The sequence below is a fragment of the Dromiciops gliroides genome, chromosome 3 (assembly GCF_019393635.1).
Source record: "Dromiciops gliroides isolate mDroGli1 chromosome 3, mDroGli1.pri, whole genome shotgun sequence".
NCBI classification, from domain to species: Eukaryota; Metazoa; Chordata; class Mammalia; order Microbiotheria; family Microbiotheriidae; genus Dromiciops; species Dromiciops gliroides.
In genome coordinates this window covers 645815617-645832811 of record NC_057863.1, presented here as the reverse complement: position 1 = coordinate 645832811, position 17195 = coordinate 645815617, and the positions used below count along the sequence as shown (strand labels likewise).

The following is a 17195-nucleotide window of genomic DNA, read 5'->3' as shown; positions in this document are numbered from 1 at the left end:
CCGCCTCCTCCTCCCTGCCCGGTTACACGCTGCCCATCCCGCGCCATTCGGCCCTCCCGGATTCGCCACGCTGCCCGGTCCTTCAACCGTACAGTCCCACCCCTTGGGCTCCCTTTTCTTTGCTACGATTTGCTGCGCAAGATCCCTCGTTCCACGGCGCCCGCTGATTCGTCTGTCTGAGGACAAGGCGGGGCGACTCTCTTGGATCCGCCCCCATTGTGGGCGGGCCCCGATAGGCTGGTCTCAGGGAACTTGAATATTATAATTAGAGAAAGTTGGGCGGGGTAAAAGAGAGGGCTGAGCTCCTTTTCTCTTCTTCTCTCACCCAATCGGGTGACGCTTAGGAAAAGGAAGGCGGTTCCTCCTTTATCCTTCTCCTCCTCCTCCCCGCCCCAAACCCTCTATTTGTCTCCGCCCCCGCCCCCCACCCCATCCTACCTGTGCGGCAAAGCTCTACCTCCTCCGGGAAGACTTCTGTGATTCCTCTAGCCTCCAGCAGCATTTGCAATCTGGCTCCAGGCGCGATGCTTTCCATTTTGGGCCAGTCTCTGATTATGAACAGGATGGAGCCAGGAGCCAAAGGACGGCAGTGCATGGTGGAAAGGTTGTAGTCTGAGGACCACGGGAGCATCTTCTGAAGGGACTAAGGATGCTTCCCCGGAGACTTAGAAGGGACTTGAGGCAGGGTCAGGAGTCACAGAGAACGTAAGTTCTTTAAGGCAGGGCCTGATTTGTCTATTTATCCTCGGGGTAGGGGATATCGCCTAGGAACTCCCTGGTGAGAAAATTCACTCTCCCAACAAACATCTGCACCAGGCTTGGATAGCGCCCAGGGTCCTACAACTGGCACGTGTCCAGACAGAGGATCCCCAAGGCGGGTTCTTTACACCACCTCCACATACACACAGTAGGTGCTTCATGTTTATTCATCTGAGCTGGAGTATTTGTAGGGCTGTCTGGCATTGATATGGTGCAAAACACTTTACAAATATGTCATTTGATCTTCACAACACTACTGGGAGATGGGTACGACTACCATCCCTACTTTACAGATGAGGAGACTAAGACAGGCAGATGTGAAGCGACCTGCCCCTGGTCACACAGTAAGTTCCGAGGCTGGGCTTGAACTTAGGTGCCCCATTTTACCAGTTACCCTACAAATCCCTTCCCATCCAGACCTCCATACTACCTAGATGGTCTTTTAAGAGCCCTCCCAGCCCTGACATTCCCTGTTCTAAGGGCCCTCCCAGTTGCCCAGGGTCACACAGCTAGTAAGTGTCAAGTGTCTGAGGCCAGATTTGAACTCTGGTACTCCTGACTCTAGGGCCGGTGCTCTATCCACTGCACCACATAGCTGCCCCTGACATCTACTGTTCTAAGGGCCTTCCCAGCCCTGACATTCCCTGTTCTAAGGCTCCTCCCAGCCCTGGCATTCCCGGTTTTAAAGGCCCTCCCAGACCTGACATTCCCTGTTCTAAAGGCCCTCTCAGCCCTTACATTCCCTGTTCTAAGGCTCCTCCCAGCCCTGGCATTCCCTGTTCTAAAGGCCCTCCCAGCTCTGACACCATGTCATGGACCCTTCTTTCCAATGATCTTGGGAGACTCAGGTAGAATTCAGAAACATGACATGATGATCTTTCCAGGTTCTCTTCCACCTCAATAGGCTGAGCACTGTCTCCCCAGCCCCACCTTTTTTTTTTTCTTTCACAGCAATGAGGGTTAAGTGACTTGCCCAGGGTCACACAGTAAGTGTCAAGTATCTGAGGCTGGATTTGAACTCAGGTCCTCCTGAATCCAGGGCCGGTGTTTATCCACTGCGCCACCTAGCTGCCCCTTAAGCCCCACCTTTTTGAAAGGAGGGGTCTTGACCCCCTCTGGTGGTCTAACTGCATGGCTACCCTGCACTCTTCCCCTCTCTGCAAACTTCACAGGCTCATAGACTGGGAGCAGGAATCGACCCTGGAAGTCCCACTCCCCCAATCTCCCAGAGGAAGCTGGCACCCACCGCCACAGGTGACACCACATCCTGCCCCTCATCACCTCCTGCTGTAGCATCCATGGGGGGGATCCAGGGTGCTTATGTTGGAGGGAAGACGAAGGCACCCCAAAAGGAGTTCCTGGAGGACCCTCAGAAAGTCACCCTCTAAGAGAAGGACCCAGCGCCAGGGACAGTCAGACAGACAGACAAAGGGGAGGGCTCAAAGACAAGGTCCCTTTACTGTTCCACGGGAAGAAGCTCAAGGGAGGGGTACGTTGGGGCGGGGCAAAAAGAGCGCAGCCCGAGGGCGTTCCTGGGAAACTCTCAGCCCGCCTCTGACCCTCCTCACTCCTCCAGGGGTAAGGGGAGAAGGCTGGGGGTGAGGGCAGGTGCTGGAATAGGCCAGTCAGGTCCATAGAAAGAAAAGGCAGCCCCCTTTCCATCAGAGGTGCTTGGGGATGCTGGGTTCCAAGCAGCCTCAGAGGACGCTGACCCGCTCGGCCAGACCCTGCATCTCCTGGTCCTGAGGGGGGAAGGGCTCGGCGACCCTCCCCAGGCTCACGCCCCCGTCTCCGGGCTCCCCACCCTCTCCCGTCCCGCGCAGGTGTGCCGGGTAAGGCAGCGTGTGCTCGGCGGCAAATTGCTCCCAGCGGGAGTCGTCACTCTCGTGGGTGATGTGCCGCTCCCCCATCTTGCCCTCCAGCTCTCGCAGGTCCAGCCAAGTCTGGTAGTCCTGGGAGGGAAAGAGTTAATCAGGGAGGGGACCACCCACCAATAGCATCCGAAGGTTCCCGCCCCTATTGCCCACTTGGCCAATGAGAAGGGCTCACATCTATTTCTGGGCTGGGGTCCCGCCCCCACCGCTTACCTGGAGCCAGGGATGGCTGAGCGACTTGTCTACACTGTATCGCTTTCGCATCTTCACCTGCAGCAGGTTGTTGATCAGGTCTATGGCTGTGGGCGTGAGAAAAGGATGTGGGGGGATGGTCCGACCACTCTAGGGGAGCCCTACAGTGGGAGCCTCCCTCCCCAGACCAGCCAAGTCCTCCTCAAGGTGTCAGAAATCTGGGCACTCAATTCCCCCTCATTTATTCATTCCCACCTCCCTTGGGTACCTAGTCGGCATTTCTTAAATTCACCTCCAGTGCAGCACTGGCTATTAGTCACCTCTTTCTATGTGGCCTCCTTGCTACGAGGCCAGTGACCGATCCTTTCTGGTCTGGACCTAGGTTCATTTGTGTAATGTGTAAGCTCTCTGAAGAGAAGACACTCTCAGCCTCTGCACAGTTGCGCCTTCTAGGGATTCCTGGGGACTTTGAGGGATTAATTAAAATCACTTGCCTGAGGTGGGAAGCTAGTACGTGACCCAGGCAGGGTTTGAACCCAGATTGGGCTGGTTCCCTGGGTGCTTTCCTCTTTTTTTTTTTTGTTTGTTTGTTTGTTTTGCGGGGCAATGGGGGTTAAGTGACTTGCCCAGGGTCACACAGCTAGTTAAGTGTCAAGTGTCTGAGGCCGGATTTGAACTCAGGTACTCCTGAATCCAGAGCCAGTGCTTTATCCACTGTGCTATCTAGCCGCCCCAAAAATTTGGTTTGTTTTTGTTTTTGTTTTTCTAGTGAGGCAATAGGGTTTAAGTGACTTGCCCAGGGTCACACAGCTAGTAAGTGTTAAGTGTCTGAGGCCGGATTTGAACTCAGGTACTCCTGACTCCAGGGCTGGTGCTCTATCCACTGCGCCATCTAGCTGCCTGGTGCTTTCCTCTTAGACTGTATCATATCAGAATAATTAAGGAAGGAGAGATGTGGAGGTTTGATCCTGAGATGCTACATGGATTAATGCCTACTGTGTGGGAGGTTCAGTTCAGTACCAGATAGGCTGAGGTCACGCAGCCAGTTAGCATGACACCCTGGGGCTTCACCCATCAGCACAACCTCTTCTTTCCCCAGCCCCCTGGCCCCAAGGGGGTACCTCCAGCAGAGATGTGGCTCCAAGGGCTAGCTGGGTACATGAAGGCCGCATTCTGGATCTGGTCGTTAATGTCCTCGTCCTCATTAAAGGGGAAGGTGCCACTGAGGCTGACGTACATGATCACACCCACAGACCACATGTCCAAGGAGCGGTTGTAGCCCTGATTCAATAATACCTCGGGTGCCAGATACGCAGGAGTCCCCACGACCGAGCGTCGGAAAGACTTCTCCCCAATTATACGGGCAAATCCAAAGTCACAGAGTTTCACCTATGGGCAGGGAGAGGGGCCCTTAAAAATCACTTAAGCCAGGCCTCTCATTTTACTTCAGGCTCAGAAAGGGGAACCAGCTGGATGATGGGTTGTTCTTACAGCTTCCCAGGGTGCCACCGCCACCCAACCTTGGATTGCAACACCCCCTTCTGTCAACCTTCAGCATGACTGTGTGGGAGGAACCTCTTGCATCCTAAATCTCCTAGCCCCATCAGGATCTGGCCCCTCAGCCCTGACCTCCAGAGACCAGGCTTCCCTCTCTGGGGCACCCATTCCTGCCATCTCCCCAGGCATGTCACCAGACAGGACCGGGAATCTAATCAATATTTCCTTTGTTTCCCAACCCTGAGATTTCCCAGACAACCCCCCTCCCCTCCCTGGCCAGTGCTCCCCTAATATACATTGTCTCCTCCTGCTAGAATATAAGCTCTCTGAGGCCAGGGCTTGTCTCCCTCTTATCCAAGTACCCCCGTGTACTTAGGACAGTGCACACTTAGTACACAGTTGGTACTTAATAACTGCCCTTTCATTCACTCATGTGGGGAGGGGATCCCCAAGAGCTGACCTGAGGGAAGGGGTCTGCAGAGGCCAAAAGCACGTTCTCTGGCTTCAGGTCACAGTGAACGATGTTCTTGAAGTGCAGGTGTCTCAGGGCCACCAGGATCTGGGGGTTGGGGGGGCAAGCAGGGACTCAGTGAAAAGACTGCCTTCCAATGTCTCCTCCAGTACCCTGGCTTCCCCTTCCTCATCCCCATCACCTTGGCCTAGGGGAGAAGGAATGAACTGGGAAGAGGAGGGGAGGGGAACAGGATTGATAGGGGAAGGGGAAGGGATGGAGAGGGGAGGGGGAGGGGATGGAGAGGGAAGGGGAGAGGATGGAGGGGAAGGGGACAGAATGGAGAGGGGAGCAGGAAGGGACAGGATCAAACAGAGGGAAGGAAGACTGGACTATAGTAGGCAGTGGGGAGAGAGGCAGGGAGATGGGGAGCTGAAGGGGGCCAGGGGGTGGGGGATGGGATCCATGGGATGGGGGCAGGGCCAGGGAATCACCTGGGTGATGAGGAACTTGGTGAGCCTCTCAGGCAGCCGCCCCTTCTCACTGGACAGAATCATCTCCAGCATATCTCCGTGCAGCTTCTCCATCACCACAAACACCTTTTCGGGGGTCTCAAACATACACTCCAGGTTCACAATGCCTGGATGCCGGAGACTCTGCCAAGGCCACATGGGGGGAAGGGGTGAGTGTTCAGACCCTTCCTTTGTGACCCTGTCTACCTCCCTTCAGAGCCTCCCTCTGCCCTTCCTCCACCCAGACAGCCCCAGGCAGGCAGCAAGGACAAGCCGCCTTGGAGCCGGGCCCAGGAACACCAGGGTCCTCACCTGTAGAATTGCCACCTCATTCCGTAACTGGCTCTCCTGCTTGGTGGGGAATCGGAGTTTATCTATGACTTTCACAGCCACATCCCTGCCCGTCTTCCTGTGCTTCCCTGTGGACATCGGAGTTGCGGGGATAGGGGTCACTCATAAGCCATCATCTCCCCAACCCAGAGGGGGTGAGGCTCCCCCAAGGAGTCTTGGAGTTGGAGAGCTGGGGTGGAAATCCTGGGTCTGACACTGACCTGCTGTCACCTGCCTCCCTGAGCTTCCTGATCCTACTTGCCCTTACGGGATTGTGTTCAGTCATTTCAGTCCTATCCGACTCTCTGTGACCCCATTTGGGATTTTCTTGGCAGAGATACTGGAGCAGTTTGCTATTTTCTTCTCCAGCATAGTTTACAGATGAGGAAACTGAGGCAAACAGGATGAAGGGATCTGCCCAGGGTCACACAGCTAGTAAATGTCTGAGGCTGGATTTGAACTTAGGTCTTCCTGACTCTAGGCCTGTCTCTCTAACCATTGAACCATCTATAGCTGCCCCATCAATTCCCCTACAATTTATAATCTTACAGACCAGCCTGGGGGCAGTGAGAGATTATGTTCACACAAATCATAATACGTCAGAGGCAGGGAGTTGAACCCAGGTTCCTCAGAGAGCTGAGGCCAGGATGGGAGAAACCCCTTGTATCATACATATAGGGTGTCCCAAAAGTCTTAGTTTTGTTTTTTTTTTAATAGTGAGGCAATTGGGATTAAGTGACTTGCCCAGGGTCACACAGCTAGTAAGTGTTAAATGTCTGAGGCTGGATTTGAACTCAGGTACTCCTGACTCCAGGGCCGGTGCTCTATCCACTGTGCCACCTAGCTGCCAAAAAGTCTTAGTTTTAATCTAATAAAACTTTAAACTGCACTAAGACTTTTGGGACACCCTGTATAAGAGTTAACATTATTATTAAGGTAGGAATAAATAACAACAGTTATACATTCATATAGTACTTTGAGGTTTGCAAATTAACTCATTTGATATATTAATAACAACCCTCTAAAAGGAATGCTGTTATTATTCCCCATTTTATAGATGAGAATGGGAGGACTTGCCCTGGGTGAACATAGTGAACAAGTGTGAAACAGGATTCAAACTCAGGTCTTCCTGACTCCAAGTTCAGCCCTCTACCCAGGGCGCCACCTGGTGGCCTCACTGAGGAAATGGAAGAAAACTAGGGGTGGGGCTGAAAGGGTTTGGGGAGCTGAAGAAAGGGAAAGACCAACCCGGGAAGTTCTATCAGTGGGGTCTCTAGCGAGTGGGGAGTGAGAATGTGCCCAGTCTTCACTGGCATCTCCATGCCAATGTCCCAGTGGCCCTTTGTCTTTTTACCTCCATAGACAACTCCAAACTGCCCAGAGCCAAGCACCTCATCAGGGAAGATCTGGTAGACTGTAGCAATGTCCTGGGGGGAGGCAGAGTTGTCAGGGAGGAAGGGAGGCTTTGGGGGAAGGCAGGAGGGAAGAGGAGTTATGGGGAGAGGGATGCAGAGAAAGGGAGATGGAAAGACGGGGAGGAGGGTTTGAGAGAGAGAAGGGCAAAGACGGACAGAGGGGAGGTGGGGAGAAAGGATAAGGACCAGGAAAGGGGGGCTGAATGAAAGCAGGGAGAGGGGTAACCCAGGAAAGGGGCAGGCAGAATAAAAGGGCCCCAAGGAGAGAATCACTCAAGGGAAGCAGGGGCAGAGTCTCACCACATTCTCCTGGATCTGACTGTTAGACACAGAAATGCTAAGAGAGGCCTGCCCTGAAGAGACAGAAGGGAGGGAGAGATAAGGCAGGCCACCTCACACCTGCCCCAGACCACTACCCCTTGGGAGAGCACCTCTCACCCATCCAAATTCACTAGGCATTGGGGCAACCCGTGACTCACTGTGGGGCGCGTGGCCAGGAGTGCTAGGAGCGTCTTGCAGGATGACCGGCATCAGGGCCTGGCGGATGGCCGTCTCCCAACCCCGAGCAGTCTCAGCCCCCTGCCCACCACCTGGGCCGCCAGGGGCCAGGATGGGCGTCTCGCCCACAAAGTAGACGGCATTGGCAGTGATGATCTCAAAGCAGTGTGGGTTGGTGCCCGGGGGCACCAGAGAGAAGTTCTGGGCCGGTTCCACAGCCAAGATCTCAGACAGAGGGATCTCCTGGTAGAACACAGGAGGGCACAGGTCAAGGTGCCCCAGAGGACAAAGTACAAAGGTTTGGGTTCCTCAGCCAATGAGAAATTGGATTTTTGTTCTAGAGCCAACCATCCTATCCAACCACCACCCAGCATCAGCAGGAATAATTAAACCTCCCTGGTCCTTAGGTGAGTCCAGGAACCCAGGGAAAGCCCCAGGTTCAAATCTCTACTCCCAAGGAGGCTGGCCAAGGGCCCGGGGCGTACCTTATAGTATCGGTTAGTCGTGTTGTTCTGGAAAAGGGTGAGGCACTTGCAGTCCAGCCGCCAGTAGTGACGTTTCCGCTGTAAGGAGGGACAAGTCGTCAGTCCAGTGCAGCCCACCTCTTCCCTGAGGCCCATCATCCACCTCCAGGCCAGACCACACTGAGAAAAGGTGATGGTGGAACCAGTGGCTCCCCCTCCCCTAGGGGATACAGCCCACTCACGGGTCCCAAGGTCCACTCACCAATGTGTCCTTGTTGCTGTAGTGAACAACCCAGCCCTCTCGGAGGGTCGTGCTGGACTTTCGGGTGGTGTGTCTCACTGACTGGACAACTCGCATCAGGGGGATATACCCAAGGGAACTGGAGAGTGATGTGGGATGGCAGGGGGGAGGGAGGGGATTGAAATGCACATAGTCAAAGGGAACAGTTAAAATTAATTATGGACGTGTCAAACAGAAGGAACCTTAGAATAAAATGTCAAAGGAAGGAAAGAAAGAATCAGTGCTGGAAAGGCTGGGAAAAGACAGGCACACTGATACATTGTTGGTGGAGCTGTTAAGTGGTCCAACCACTACTGAAAATAATTTGGAATGGTGCTTTAAAAAAAGTGGGAGGTGGGGACAAACATGTCTAGATGCCGTGACCCAGAATTTCTATTACTAGGCATATGCCCTGAGAAGGTCTCTAGCAGAAAGAGAGGTTCCTAACACAGTTAGGTATTCATTGCTGCATTCTTAGGGAAAATGAGAAGCAGGAAACAACTTAGATGCTCACAGATTGGGCAATGGCTAAATAATTTCTGTAGAGGATTATTCTGCACCTTAAGGAAATACAAAAGGGGGCAGCTAGTTGGCACAGTGGATAAAGCACTGGCCCTGGATTCAGGAGGACCTGAGTTCAAATTTGGCCTCAGACACTTAACACTTACTAGCTGTGTGACCCTGGGCAAGTCACCTCATAACCCCACCAAAAAAAAAAAGAAAAAAGAAAAAAGGAAATACAAAGAAATTAGGAAAATATGGAAAGACTTATACAGCGAAGTATAGCAGAAGCAAGAAAACAACAGACAAAGGGACTGTGACGAGGTAAATAAAAAGAACAATGAGGGGCAGCTAGGTGGCGCAGTGGATAAAGCACCGGCCCTGGATTCAAGAGCACCTGAGTTCAAATCCGGCCTCAGACACTTGACACTTACTATCTGTGTGACCCTGGGCAAGTCACTTAACCCCAATTGCCTCACTAAAAAAAATAAATAAAAAAAAAGAACAATGAATGAAACTGCTATGTAATTATGATATGGGTGGTTAAGTGGCACAGTGGATAGAGCGCTGAGCCTGGAGTCAGGAAGACTCATCTTCCTGAGTTTAAATCCATCCTGAGACTAGCTGTATGATCCTGGGCAAGTCACTTGACCTTGTTTGCCTCAGTTTCCTCATCTGTCAAATGAGCCGGATAAGGAAGAAAACACCAAATGGGATCACGAAGAGTTGAACACGACTGAAAAAATGACTAAACAACAGCAACAAAAACTGATAATGACTAAGACTGGCTCTGAAAAGAGCTGAGAAAATGGACCTGCCTCTCTTCTTTGCGGAAGCTGGGGAGCAGGGGGCAGCAGGGGTGGAATATTGCATACACCGTCAAAGACAGTGCCTGTGCTGATTAGTTCTGATGAACTGTTATTTTTTAACCTTTGTTACAAGGGATGGTTTGATGAGGAGTGGGGCAGGGGAATATGTCCTTTGAAATGAAGGTAAAGTGGAAACAAAATATATCCATTTAAATAAGATTATAACATAACATCAGAGGTGGAAGGGACCTAGGAATGGAAGATGACAGTGCTGGAAAAGACTTCAGAGACCAGCTAGTTTAACTTGGGTAAACTGAGGCACAGAGCAGAAAGGGATTGGCTGGAGGCTAGACAGCAAGCTAAAAGCCACGCACTTGACAAGAGGGAGGGAGGGGCCTTCCTGGCCATTAGCGTCAATACCTCTGGGCCTTGCCAGCTTCCCCTTCTTCCTCCTCACTGGCCCTCAACGCATTCTCTGCATGGGAGCCAGGGATGACCCCAGAGTCTTCGGACTCATCCATCATAGAACCCTTGTCAGAGTCCCCAAAGTCACCTGCTTCTTCCATGGGCACATCTGTGGGAGGAGATGGAAAGGACCACACGGCTCAGGGACCCCTGGAGACGTCTCCTTCCCATCAGCCCATCCCCATCCCTTCTCTCCAGCCATCCCTTCTCACCGCCGTTGATGAGTGCCTCTCCCAGGCAGTCATTGGGGACTCGGGTGGCACAGCGTTTGTGACAGTTAAACTTGCAATCTGTAAGGGACGGGGGAGGCTTAGTGGCAAGTCTCATGGGCTCTGGTGTTTTCCTCTCCACCTCCCCAGGCCATCCCTACCATCAGTGGGCATGCTGAGGATGAAGAACACCCATTCTAATACCTTTACCTCCCTGTTAGGACTTGGGGCTTTACCCCCAAACCCCATGGCTAATCCAGAGACCCAAAACAACCAACATGAAGAATCACCCAGGGCCTGCCTCAGGGAAGGCACATAACCAACGCCTACTCGTTGGTCCAATGGACTGACCCCCAAACCCCACCTCTCCTGCCATCGGCTCTGGAAACAGAGCACCTGCAACAATCTTTTAGGACAGGTCCGACATTCCCCGTTTTGGAAGTCTGGCACTCCAAGACTCCCAACCTCTACAACACCAAGTCTTTGATTCGACCCAATTTAGCATTCTGAGGTTCTAAAATCCCAGAGTCTTCTGAAGTCAATCTAGCATCCATGAAGCCTTGCCGCCAATATTCCAAGAGCCCCCAGCTTCATTCTGGGATCAACCCTACATGAGTCTGCCTTTACAAAAGTATTTGTATCCCCATCATCTGGGAGATAAGTGCTAGTCACTCATTCACTTCAAATTCTAACATTCTAAAATCTCTTAAGAGTGTCTTCTGTGGGGCAGCTAGATGGCGCAGTGGATAGAGCACCGGCCCTGGAGTCAGGAGTACCTGAGTTCAAATCCAGCCTCAGACACTTAACACTTACTAGCTGTGTGACCCTAGGCAAGTCACTTAACCCCAATTGCCTCACTGAAAACAAAAAAACAAAGAGTGTCTTCTGTGCCTAATGTTCTAGGTATCCATGCCTAAGATTCTAAGCAGTCTAACATTCTAGGTTCTCAATTCTAAGTCTTGCATTCTGGGTGTTTTACTAAGGTTCTCCGTTCTAAGCCTTATGTTTTATGTCTTTTTATGGTTCGGTATTCTAGGCATCTGTTTCTACAGGTCTCTGTTATAAACCTGATGTTCTAGGGGGTCTGTTTCTACAGTTCTCTATTCTAAGTCTAATGTTCTAGGTGTCTGTTTCTAACATTCTCTACTCTAATCTTAATGTTCTAGGTTCTGATTCCAAAGCTCTCTGTAATAAATCTGACATTCTAGTTATCTATTTCTAAGGTTCTCTATTCCAAGCCTAATGTTTTAGGTGTCTGTTTCTACAGTTTTCTGTTCTAAGTCTAATGTTCTAGTTCTCTGTTTCTACCATTCTCTATTCTAAGTCTAATGTTCTAGGTGCTGGTTCCAAGGTTCTCCAAGGCTGGTGTTCTAGGTATCTGTTTCTAAGGATTTCTCATCTAAGTCTAACATTCTAGCTATCTCTTCCTAAGATCCTGAACTTCTCTGCTTCCCTGGGGATTCTGTATCCCTGGCTCCCTTCTGGCCTCTACCTGCTGACCTTTGCACTGGAGGCCCTGTCGAAAGAGGCCCTTCAGGAGCTTCTTGCAGGCCTGGCAGACGGTAGGCCGGGTGTAACTGTGGATGAGGAAGGTGTGCGGGACCTTAACCTTGGACATCAGCAGCTTGTCCAGCTCAATGGGGCGGCCCATGTAGGATGCAGAGGAAGAGGAAGAGGATGATGAGGGCAGGCGGCGGGAGAAGGCCTCAGTCGAGCTGCGGCTCTGTGCAGGAGGAAAGGAAGTCATGGTTCCGGTCTCCGGTCCCCTCTCCCCAGCCTGGGTGACTCCATGACCCCTTGGCCTGGGGGGGAGGGGAGGGACTATTGGCAGAGGAAAGCTCTAGGCTCTAAAGCCTGGTTTTCTCTCTGTCAGAGATCTTCCAGTGCTATGCCCAAGCAGCAGCCCCGGGGCCCTCACCAGCTCATCGGGAGTGCAAGGCAGAGACTCAGATGTGCCAAGCCGGAGGGAGTGTCCACTGGCCAGCGAGGTGGAGGAGAGACGGCGCTTCCGGGCCCCGCTACAGTTGTTGGGGATGCTGAAGGCACAGCGTTTGTGGTAATTCAGTCCGCAGCCTGGAGGCAGAGGGGAGAGGTGGCAAAGGAGCAGAATCGGTGGACGTGCCCAGACACTGAGACCGTTAAGAACCCAGGCGTCCGGGACCCTGCCCCCTTAGCCTTCTCATCATATCATCCAGAATGTTTCCCCAGACCTAAGGTCAGCCTAGCATCCTTCTAACGTGGCTCCATTCTTCCCAGAACACCTCTCAAGACTCCCCCACGTCACGGTACCTCCTCTGTCAGCCTCAAAATTCGCTTCACTCCTTACCACAGGCACCCCTAAACTCCCTCCTCTATCTGGGCCCTCTACATTTCAAAAGGCCCCCTGCCAGGGGGCCTCTCTTCTCCCAAAGGGTTCCTTCCAACCAGAGGTCCCCATCCCTCCCTGTCGCAAAACCCAGTAAATGTTCCACCTCTGAGGTAACACCAGTTCAGCCTTCTCCTCCCCTAACAGGACCCCACCTCTTCCATTCTCTGCTTCTCCTCACCAAGAAAGCTGTACCCAACAGTTTCGGTGACTGGCACAAGTAGGACAAAAGGCACCTTCAAGTCAACTTTTTTAAGAGGTGGTGCAAGGGAAAGGGCCCTGACTCGAAAATCTCAGGACCTGAGTTCAAATCCTGACTCTGATGCTTACTGCCTGTATCACCTTTATCAAGTCACTCTATCTTCCTTCTGCCTGACCTTCCTCATCTATAATGAGAGAGTGTGACTAGGTGGCCCCCGGACAAATTTAGTTCCCACAGTAATCTACTCTTTTAACAAGCTATTCTTCCTAACAAAGAAGAAGCATGGCTACAGAGTGGACCTCCAGGTCAGGAACACTTGGGTTTCAATCTACTCACTAGCACAGTCTAGTCATACCTGTGTGACCCTGGGGAAGTCATTAGCCTCTCAGTGCCCTAAAGTAACTTTCTAAGATCACAAGCTGAAGAGTAAGTACTGATATGTCCTGGAGACTTGCTCTTCAGGAACTCCCTACATCAAAGAAATCACAAGACTGCTAAGAAAAACAAAATCTTGCTAAGTAGGTACTAAACTCAGTTGTTTCCTTCTGCTAAAGGAGCAGCCCCCTAAATTTCAGCATCCCGGCACAAAGTACAGTTTACCTTGCCCTAGGTAGACCTCCACATACCAAACCCACCCCGATGCCCTGGTCTTCCACCATTCATTCCCTCCCCACTATGGCTGGCTCACCATCACACTTGAGGCCCTGGCGCACCAGGCCAAACAACATCTCCCCACAATGGTCACAGAAAGCTGGAGCTCGGTAGGAATGCACAGTGAGGGCGTGTGGACGAATCTGGAAGTCCTCAAAGGTGGCAGAAGCTGAGGGAGGGCAGGTGAACCATGGTCAGGACTTGGAGGGGGAGAGAGGACAGGGGGGCAGGGATTCTGACCTCCTCCGGGCACAGGGCCCGGCACAGATTGAGCACTTTGTGAAGGCTTCTTTCTTCACTTTCCTTCTTATGGGTAAAGCCTCCGAGAAACACGACAGAAAGCAAAGAAGCCTAGACAGGATCCCAGCAGACCCAGGAGCAGGGCAGCAACCTCCAACCCTTCTTCTCCACCACTAAGTCGCTGTATGACCATGGATGGGCAAGTTTTCTCCTCCCTGGGTCTCAGTTTCCCCTTCTGTCAAGTGGGTTAGAGAGCAAAAGGATCCTTTCCAGATCTAACCTTAATATTCTATGATTTGGAGGCAGCTAGGTGGTGCTGCAGTGGATAAAGTACCTGCCCTGGATTCAGGAAGACCTGAGTTCAAATTTTACCCCAGATACTTGACACTTACTAGCTGTGTGACCCTGGGCCAGTCACTTAACCCTTATAGCCCCGCCCAAAAACAAAGAAACAAAAAAGATTCTATGATTTGAAAATTCTCAGACTCAAAGGATCCTCTAACGCTGCCACCCCCCAACCCCCTTACCAGACAGCACCACCTCCACAAGATCTCCCTCCTGGATATCCCCAGCAGACCGAACCAGCTGCAGGAGGTTAGCGGAGGTGGGGTCATGCTTGAAGAGTAAGATCTTGTCATACAGACCATAGAAGCCACACTCTGGGAACTGAGGGATGGGGAGTTAAGGTTTTAGTGAATCTCCAAGTGTTCTCCTGACTCAACCCAGAACCTTCCCAGGGTTGGGCCCATTTCCACCAAAACACAAGGACCCCAAAGCCCCTGCCCCTCCCTTCCTCCTCTACCTCCTCCAAACACACACACACACACACACACACACACACACACACACACACACACACACACACACACACCAGGTGTCCTGGGATGAGAACCTGGAATGGGTGGAGTCTGTGAAAAGAGCAGACAGGGGAGGGGAGAGGGGACACCTGGGGTCTGATCTGGGTTCTGGGGCTGAGCAGGAAAGCCCAGTGATCCCAACCCTAGACCCCTCTCCCCACCCCCAGTTTCCTTCCGGATCCTATTGTTCTCCAAACACCTGGCCTGGAGCCCAGCCTTGGGGGAGCTAAAGCAGGGGAGGTGGTGGCGGCGATATTGTCAGGGGAAGGAATCTAGGACCCAAAGCCTGGGTCTTCTCTCTTGCAGACTGGCATGTGTAGGGGAGCGGTGGGGGAGGTGGATTCTGGGCTCGGAAGTTCAAAGGTGGGATGGAGTAAGAGCCTCCCACCTCCACCCAGAGCCCAAAGGACTCGTGCTCACATCACTGTCCCTGATCGACCTCTACCCACAACCCACAGGCACATTTCTCTATGGGGGGGGGGGGGGGTGTCAGGAAGTGAAACCAGTCTAGAAACAGAAAATGAAACCAAAGCAGGTAGAGGATCAAAAGGTGTAAACATGCTTCAACTGGGAGGAGAGCTGGGGCCATCTGGCCTCCCAGCCCCCTCCGATTGGGCAAACCTAGGCTCCAGCCTTTCCAAGTGACTGTGTGGCCTTAGGTAAGTCCCTTCTCTCCTCTGGGCCTTAGCTTCCCCTTCCTTCCATTTAGTCAGGAGATGGGGTGGGTTCTGTTGTGTCTAAGGTGTCTGCCTCCCAGCCCCAACCTTCCATGCTCCAAGGGCCCTCCCAGCCTTCTAAGCACCCTTCCAACTAGAACATTCCATGTTCTTTGGTCCTTGATATACACCCAGCTATCCTATGGCTCTAATATTCTATGACATCAAAGTCAGGGTGTCCCTGGATCTCCAACCATTCTCCTCACTGGCACTGCTCCTCAGGGTCCGGCCCCTCTCCCCATTCTATCCCCTCCCCAGGTCCGCTCCCTTCCCCACTTCTTCCTCCCATCTCAGCTCCCAGGGAGGGGATCCACAATCCAGCTGGCAGAGACAGAGGACAGAACCTAACCAAAAGGGAGAAAAGAAGCCCAGTCCTCCATCTCTCTCTCTCTCACACACACACACACACACACACACACACACACACACACACACACACACACACACAGAGTCACTCAAGACCTCATCCGCCCCCCACCCCAGCCCTCCCCTTCTCTGGAGCCCAGCTCCTAGGTCCAGTTTCCACTAAAGAGAAGGGGGGCAGGGTTAGACCAGAGCCTGTCAGTGCCCAGGCCCCCCCCCCAACATCTGGGCTCACACCTGCCCCATCCTCCCTCCCCCCACACACACACTTGGCCTGCCTGGCCCCTTCGCATCTAGCACTTACACACCCTCCATGAGCTCCCTCCCCCAGAAAACAACTTGTAAAGACATGCCGAGTTTCCCTGGGGTTCTCTCCGCCTACCCGGCCTAGAAGCCCTGGGGTGCCCCCACCCAGGTGTTGGCCCCTCAACTCCCTTCCAAAGAAAGATCCCTGTCCTGGGGGTCAGGAGATCTGCGTTCAAGTTCCCGCTCTGGCGCCGGTGCTGGCAGTGCCCGGGGCCTCACTGGTGGTGTCCCCGTGGGGTAGCCCTCTGCTGTAGCTTTCTCCCACTCGATGATACCACTTCCTCGGCTCCAGGGCCGCGGGAGCAATCACCTTCCCTCGTCTAAGTTCCCTTTCCCAGCCCCCAGCCCCGCACCTTCTGGTCCACGATGGAGCACGCCAGCTGCTTAACGTGGGCCAGGTCAGAGGCGGCCGGCAGCAGCACGAACTCGCGGGTCAGCCCGATCTGAATGTGGAAGGAGACCCCGCCGGGGCCCGGGGCCAGCAGCAGGGGGGGCGGTGTCTGTTGTTGCTGCTGCTGCTGTTGTTGCTGCTGCTGCTGCTGCTGCTGCTGCTGCTGCGACAACTCGGGTCCCGCGTGGACTAGGGGCGGCGACCCCGGCCCCGGGGAGAGAGGGAGCCCAGCGGGAGGGGAGGAAGCGGCGGGGGCAGCCATCGGGGGCGACGGGGTGGCGCCCGGCCGCCTCACGCCCACATCCACCCGCGATCGTGGGAAGGGGTTGCGTGAACTAGGGCAGAGAGGTGCACCCCTGAGTCGGAATCCCCGCGCCTGGGGGGATCAGTTGGCTCCGGAGGAGAGGGATGGGGCACCGAGGGACCTGGGGACTGAAAGGTCCGGACACCCCGCGGGGCCCCCACGCGGGCGGGGAAGATCGGACCCTGACGGTCCTGGGGAAGTTTGAGGGGCTCGGGAGTTACCGGGCAGGCTCGGGCTCGGCTGGCCAGGGTCGCTGTAGTGGCGGGCGGGCGGGCGGGGGTCGCGGGGCTTCTTTCCCGCCCCCGCCCCCCGCACTCGGAACTTTGTAACTCGGCGGCGGCGGCCCAGGAGGAAGTGTCCTGACCGACAGCGCGGGCAGCCAATCATCGTGGCCCTCGGTGACGTCAGAGGCCGGGGGGGCAGGGCCTAGAGGCTCGAGGGGGGCCCCGGGGAGCCTGTGGCCCCCGGACCTCCGGCTGGGGCTCCAAGGGCGGAGTGTCCCGCAGGGGCGCGGAAAGCCCCCTCCCCAGACCCGGAAAGTGGG

At 53.7% G+C, this 17195-nt stretch overlaps 1 protein-coding gene across 1 annotated transcript; it reads right to left on the bottom strand.

Moving 5' to 3' along the window:
- Positions 1-2214: 2214 nt before the first annotated feature.
- PRKD2 (protein kinase D2) lies at positions 2215-16988 on the bottom strand. Its single transcript, XM_043992959.1, has 18 exons — positions 16310-16988; positions 14242-14380; positions 13512-13643; positions 12175-12329; positions 11757-11979; positions 10260-10337; positions 10003-10156; positions 8255-8372; positions 8014-8091; positions 7510-7771; positions 7331-7383; positions 6970-7042; positions 5598-5704; positions 5268-5429; positions 4783-4881; positions 3947-4214; positions 2847-2932; positions 2215-2711 (listed from the first exon to the last, which is right to left on the bottom strand). Exons 1-18 carry the CDS (start codon positions 16607-16609, stop codon positions 2457-2459), a joined length of 2742 nt encoding a protein of 913 aa, XP_043848894.1. The 5' UTR covers positions 16610-16988; the 3' UTR covers positions 2215-2456.
- Between the last annotated feature and the right edge of the window lie 207 nt (positions 16989-17195).